Below are 6,592 nucleotides of genomic sequence, written 5' to 3' on the forward strand. Positions count from 1 at the left end.
GGAAAAATATAAATGAAATGTTCAATGGGAGTGAAAAAGTTGAAATAAAGTCCATTAGAAATGATGAAGGAGATATGATAGATGATGTAGGTGAAATAGTAGAAATATTCAACAAAACTATTGACACAGGAAAAAACCTCACGAAAAAAATCAAAAGAACAGCACACTTCAGTTTCACGGAACACGTAAACAAATATTAAATTTTTCCCTATCCGGCTACCCCAACAGAAGTTTGGAATATAATTAACTGATCAAATGACTTACCTTAAGGAAATTTGATCCATATTATACGAGCAGCTTTGTCCGAAATTATTACAATTTGACACAAGTAGTAGGTTTGATTGTTCCCGTTTTCGTACAAGTTGAAAGAAGTGCAAAATTTCCTTTATCGGCAACCTGCGGGGTTGCCGATAAAGTCATCCAATGCTCAGCGTATCGAGAATCGTAGCAGATTCATGTCATTCTAGTTTGGAGGTGGTAGATCGCATGTTAGGGTGGGTTTGTAGATTTACTACAAACCCACATATATACATATATATAGTTCTTCAATTTACTTGGGTTGGGTTTGTAATAACTTCGGACAAAGCTGCTCGTATAATATGGATCAAATTTCCTTAAGGTAAGTCATTTGATCTATTAATTATACTTCGCAGCTTTGTCCTCAGTTATTACAATTTGACACAAGTAGTTATTGAGAGAGCTCTACCTGCGATCTGCAATTGTTTGGGAAAACCAATTATGTGCAATTCCGATTTATTTTTATCATTTTTATTTTTTCCAACAGTAGTAATAATTCATACAAAGGTTATTCAAAATTCGACAAGTTATTTCTATATATAATATTAAACAAAATAATTAATGATAACACCTTGTAGCGTTCACATAATGTGATAAATTATTTCCATATAAAGTAATACAATAGACAATATTTACAACAGAATATTTGTGGAGTCATTTAATTTTTACTCATTTTCAGTCTTTTGTAAACATGCCAGCTTTTTAAGCCACTGATTTATCATAGAAAGTATTGAAAGAATTTGATTTCGCGCTCCAGCCTGCCTTTTTCCTGATTTCTGCAATGCTCATTCCGGACCTATAGGCTGCAGAAGTTGCAGCATGCCTGGTGCTGTGACTCCCATATTTATCGGTATCAATACCACACATCTTTAATGTTGTTTTGATCCAACGACTCACAGACTGGGCTGTGGCGGCGTGAAACGGTTTTTTGTAGGTGATTATCAACTGAGTCTCATTATGAGGTCTGGGAGGCTCTGTTATTTCTATATATTTTCCAATTATGGAGGTAAGGTAAAGTTCAGGCTCTTTCAAATTAAATGGAATGTTGAGGATTGGCTGTGGTTTTTTGGGTCCACTGGTTTTGATCCGATCAGCAATTTTGATATTCATAACTTTATCATGGATATTAATATTTTTCAATTTCATTTTTGTTAGGGTTTGAACATGATGTGTGGTAACTAAGGCTAACAGAGTAACCATTTTTAGAGTCAACTTTTCTAGTGATTGATCTTTTGAAGGTTGCCAGAGTTTTAGTTTGCTAAGTACAATATGGGGATCCCAAGTGTCTTCATACTTGGGTTTAGGAGGATTGTGATTATAAATTCCCCTAATGTATCTTCTGATGATAGTTTCATCTTCTTGTTTCATGGGTATGAAAAAACTGATAGCCGATTTGCAGCTATTAATTGAAGAAAATGACTTATTCTGTTGAAATTGGAGGTCGAGAAAATTTATGAAGTTTTCTAGCGAACTAGTGATAGGGTTTTGTTGATGTTCCGCACAATAATCCCACCATTTTCTGAACCAGACCTCATATTGTTTCAAAGTACTGGGAGTGACAGAGGCCATTATTCCGTGTACTCCTTTACTAGGGAAATTTATTTTTGAGAATGCTTCCCTGATAAAACTCCTGCAACCAGGGTAGGTCCCTCCATAGAGGATGTGGTTTCCTGAAAGGAGATAAAAGCATGTTTTTGTTTGGTGGTAATATCAAGGGTTTACAGGTAAGCATTCGTTGGAAAAGAGGGTACCATGGTTGCGTTACCCAAAAAGGCACGATCACAATGCCTCTGATTCTTCAGATTTTATTTTCCGTAACACTCTGGTTATAAGAGAGAATGGCAGGAAAGCATAGAAGTTAATGTTTTTCCAAGATATTGTGAAGCTGTCCACAGCCCAAGAAGATGGATCAGGTTTCCAAGTTACAAAACATTAACTTTTTTTGTTGAGTTCTGTTGCGAATAGATCGATATCAGGAGTGAAGAACGTTTGACATAGTTTTTGAAAACATGAGTCGGATAATTCATATTCCGTGTCAATAGTTGTGCATCGGGATTCGGCATCAGCAATACTATAACTTTTTGTATTAATATATGATGCAAAAATACATAGTCGACGTTTTTCACAATATTGCCAAATCTGTCTTGTTATAACGTTCAAGTTTTCATGTCTTACTCCCCCCATTTTGTTAATGTATGATATAGCGGTAACATTATCAATTCGCAACAGAATTTCACAGTCAGAATTATTTTTTGTAGAACACTTAAGGCCGTTACATGCCGCCCTTAGTTCCAAGAAGTTTATATGTCTTTTCTGTTCTTCGCGGTCCCAGAAGCCATGTGCTTTTTCTTTGTTGCAGTATGCCCCCCAACCCGATTTTGAAGCGTCAGAAAATATTTCCAATTCATAAATATTCGTTTTTATTTGATTTGTGGATGAAGGTAGGTTTTGTAGCCACCATTTCAAATCGTAATCAGCTTCTTCCGACAAGACATGTGTTTGTCGAAATTACCTGATAGATTTAGCTGACGACATTTGTCTTTTTCCAACTTTTTTGTGCACAACCATCCATATGTGATAGCAGGGCATGCTGCCACAAGGTTTCCTATCAACCTTGCCAAAGTACGAATAGTAAAAGATTTTCTATTCAAAATATAATTTATACTAGCACAGATACTAATTCTTTTTTCCACTGGTAAAGAAATTGTGCAATTTTCGGTGTTGAAAATAAATCCCAAAAATTTGTAAGTTCTACTAGGAGATAACTGACTTTTTTCATAGTTGATGAGAAAATCCAATTTCTCCAAAAGCTTTGTAACTTTTCGGGTAACTATAATGCTAGTTTCCATTGTGTGACTTATTATCAAGAGATCATCTAAGTAACCCACGCAAAGAATGCCCTTTTCTCTTATATTCTTCAATATAGGTTTCATAACTTTGGTAAATATATATGGAGCTATATTCAGTCCGAACGGAAGGCAATTGAATTCGAAGATTGTCACATTAAACTTGAATCTTAAATATTTTTTATGTTCCTTTGAAAGGGCTAACATAAAATAAGCATCTTTCAGATCAATTTTTGCCAAAAAGGAATTGTGAGATAAAATTTGAATGACTGTTCGACAATCTTCGGGTTTGAAATGAGGAGGTATAATAAATTGGTTGAAATTTTTCAAATTCAGTATGAATCGAAATTCTCCGTTTGGTTTTTGTCTGAGAAAGTATGAGGAAAGAAATTGACCTTTCTCATCATGCAATTGGGCAGATATTGCTCCTATTTTTATAAGGTTTTTGATAACCAACTTACAGTTGTGGGTATCTTCCTTAGTGAATTTCACTGTGGGTGTGTTGTATTGTATTGGCTTTTCCGTGAAAGTCAATTTTATACCCTTAATCCAACTAAGAACCATGTGGTTGTTGGTGAGTTCTGATAGTCTGCCAGCATAATTTACCTCCATTAACGAACTCTGTTGTTCCTCGACCTCGCGTCTCTGCCGCTTCCCCGCCTCTGGAGCTTCCTTCCCTCTCTTTCTTTTCCTTTCAATCTCGGTGGTCGGTTCTGTGTTTGCTTGAAGTTTTTTGAATTCGTTTTGAACTGTTGATATCCACTTGAAGAAGGTTGACTTTTTGAGAATGGCAAGTTCATTTTCAACTCCATGGATGATTTTAGGATATCCTTGGAATTTTTCACTTCATCTGTGAACTTTTCCCCGAATAACAATTGTTCTATTGGAAAATCTTCTATTATTCTCCTGATATCGGTTTTAGGCTAGGTAATATCATAAACCGACGATGAAGTGACAAGCTGTGATGCAGATCTGTTAAGAGTTTCGCTGATTCTACCAATCTGAGAAGAGTCAGGTTTGTTTTTGTTGTTGGGGAACAGAAAAGTTCATTCAAAGGACCGGATAATGCTGAAATGGCACATCCTAACTGATCCTGAATTCTTGCCAGAAACATATCTTGTCTGTTTGAGTTCTCGCCTATAATTGTTTTCAACTCCGGATTCAATATGGGTGCTGATAGAGATTTGCAATTTTTTATTATAGGATATTTATCCATTAGAGTTTTTCGTTCAGCCTTGTCGATACCGCAGTTAATAACTAGAGTCCAGCGATTGGCAATCTGTTCATGCACTTCAGAACCTTCTGAATTGGAATCCCTGGGATCACAACCCAAAATTGATAGGATGTCTGGGTGTGTATCTGGGAATGTATCTATTGGCCCCTCAGTAGTTTTAGGGTTTTAGTAAAGTTATCGGTCAACTACCCTATCCCGCATCTGCGGGCAACAGGCGTTGGCCGATTTCAAGCTAGATGTGTGGGAGAGGTGCCTCGCAAGAGCCCTCGGCGGTTACTCATCCAACGCTGGAAAGGTAGCTTTCCTAACATGAGTGCCCCTTGGGGTAACGTAAGGGTATGCGGTGCAGACCACACGGCGTACACCCAAAAGTCGTTGATGAACCGCCCTATCCCGCACCTATACGGGTAATGGGCGCGACATCTTCGACATATGATGTGTGGTAGAGGATGCTCGTGAGAGTCCTCGACGGTTACTCATCAAACGTTGGAAAGGGAACTTTCCTAACATGAGTTCTAGGGGGGAGGTGAGTGCCCGCTCGCGGCTGGAGGCTAGTGAGCCTCATCTCCAACTGGCGTTGGCCTCTTAGGGGCAGCGGCTCCGCTAGCGGATAAAGGGATACGGGGCTGCGGTAATCCATTCATAGGTGCATTGCAGCCCCATTATGAGGCACTGGACGGCTTATGCTGTTCCGTGATCCTCGCCTGCTTCTGTACGGATCCAAGCGTTCGAGGTGTCGGGGCTTGCGGTCCTTCCGGGCTCTAGTATCCGAGTCTAGCCTTGGAGGACACCAAGGCAGACGCTTGAGGTGTCGGAACCCGGATGGACGGAGCTACTAGTATCCGAGCTTAGGACCCCGGCCGGCCACTTCCGGGACCATATTCCCAATTGATTTGGCATGGCTGGCGGGGGCAGGTGTGCGACGCGAGCACTCTCTGGCGAAAGAAGAGCTTAGTTAACTTGTACGAACGTTCGGTCGAACGCTGCCGATGGTCCTGTCTCTTGGTTAGCCACACACGGGAGGAAGCCCTGCGAAATCTTGTTGGTGTGGGGTGAGGGGCGGTACCCGCAAGGATTTCCCGAAAATCCACCCCTCCACGCCCGATCGCATCCAACGCCAGGGTACGTCTGGGGGGCCTAACCGGCCCCCCAGGTCCCCGGGTGCGGTCGTAACTATGACTCTCTTAATGGTGTGTATCTGGGAATGTATCTATTGGCCCCTCAGTAGTTTTAGGGGTTTCCTCCTCTGACCTAACGGAATCGGAAAATTCCAATGACAGGGAGCTGTCTGAACCTGTAAAGATAATGCATGGAGTCATATCTAAATAGAGAGGTAATGCTGAAAACAATTGCGTAGCAGCTGAATATTTGCGTGAATATGTCTTTTATGCAAATAAAAAGTCATACATGCCACTATTTACGAGTCCCATAGGCCATTGCATATGCAGGCAGGGCCAACAACAGTCTTCATTTTTTGCTGTGATGTTCAACCTCGTGACGTGTTGAGCAGCTAGTTCAATGAAATTCATGTGAATTCTGACTAGTGCTACTGAAAAACATGCAATCTATGTGGATGCCGATTTCAGCTCTTCTTCAACAATTAAAACCTTCCGAAGGAAAGTTTTTTGTTGACTAAACGGAATGCCGTTTGAGAAGTTTGTCACGGTCAGTGTTGTCTGTTGTCCTTGTAGAATCTAAAACATATCAATATATCTACTTACTTTCTGAAGATGAATATTCTTCAATCCTCCGTTTTAATTTTTTAATTTTCGATTGTAGTTTACATTTTATTTCTCGTATCGATTTCTTTGTTTTACCCATAGCGCACTTCTATCACTTTCATAGCAGAACCGATATTCCACATATTTAATAGAGTGGTAGAAATCGGCTACTTTCCATTGTGCTTAAAAACTTCCATAGTTACTCCTGTTTTCAAGAATAGATGTAGAGATGAGGTAGTTAACTATAGACCGGTATCTTTAATATCAAATCTCGGTAAAATTCGAGAAAAAACGATCAAAGTAAGGCTAGACTCATTTATACAGAAACATATGATATTATCTGACTCACAGTTTGGCTTTCGGTTAGGAAATTCCACCGAAAATGCGGTATTACAGCTCACTAATTACGTTTACGAAGCACTTGATAGAAGCAAACCATCACTAGCGATTTTTATTGATCTATCAAAAGCATTTGATACAGCATTTGGAAAATA

At 39.4% G+C, this 6,592-nt stretch overlaps 1 protein-coding gene across 1 annotated transcript; it reads right to left on the bottom strand.

Annotated features, from left to right (window-relative positions):
* Nucleotides 1-999: 999 nt before the first annotated feature.
* Nucleotides 1,000-6,198, bottom strand: LOC141480210 (uncharacterized). The gene is made up of 3 exons (XM_074170102.1): nt 6,099-6,198; nt 2,810-3,973; nt 1,000-1,967 (listed from the first exon to the last, which is right to left on the bottom strand). Exons 1-3 carry the CDS (start codon nt 6,196-6,198, stop codon nt 1,000-1,002), a joined length of 2,232 nt encoding a protein of 743 aa, XP_074026203.1.
* Nucleotides 6,199-6,592: the final 394 nt, after the last annotated feature.

This window comes from Leptinotarsa decemlineata, unplaced genomic scaffold, assembly GCF_025532065.1.
Source record: "Leptinotarsa decemlineata unplaced genomic scaffold, Ldec_3_MD MMD2_P_RNA_scaffold_6, whole genome shotgun sequence".
NCBI classification, from domain to species: Eukaryota; Metazoa; Arthropoda; class Insecta; order Coleoptera; family Chrysomelidae; genus Leptinotarsa; species Leptinotarsa decemlineata.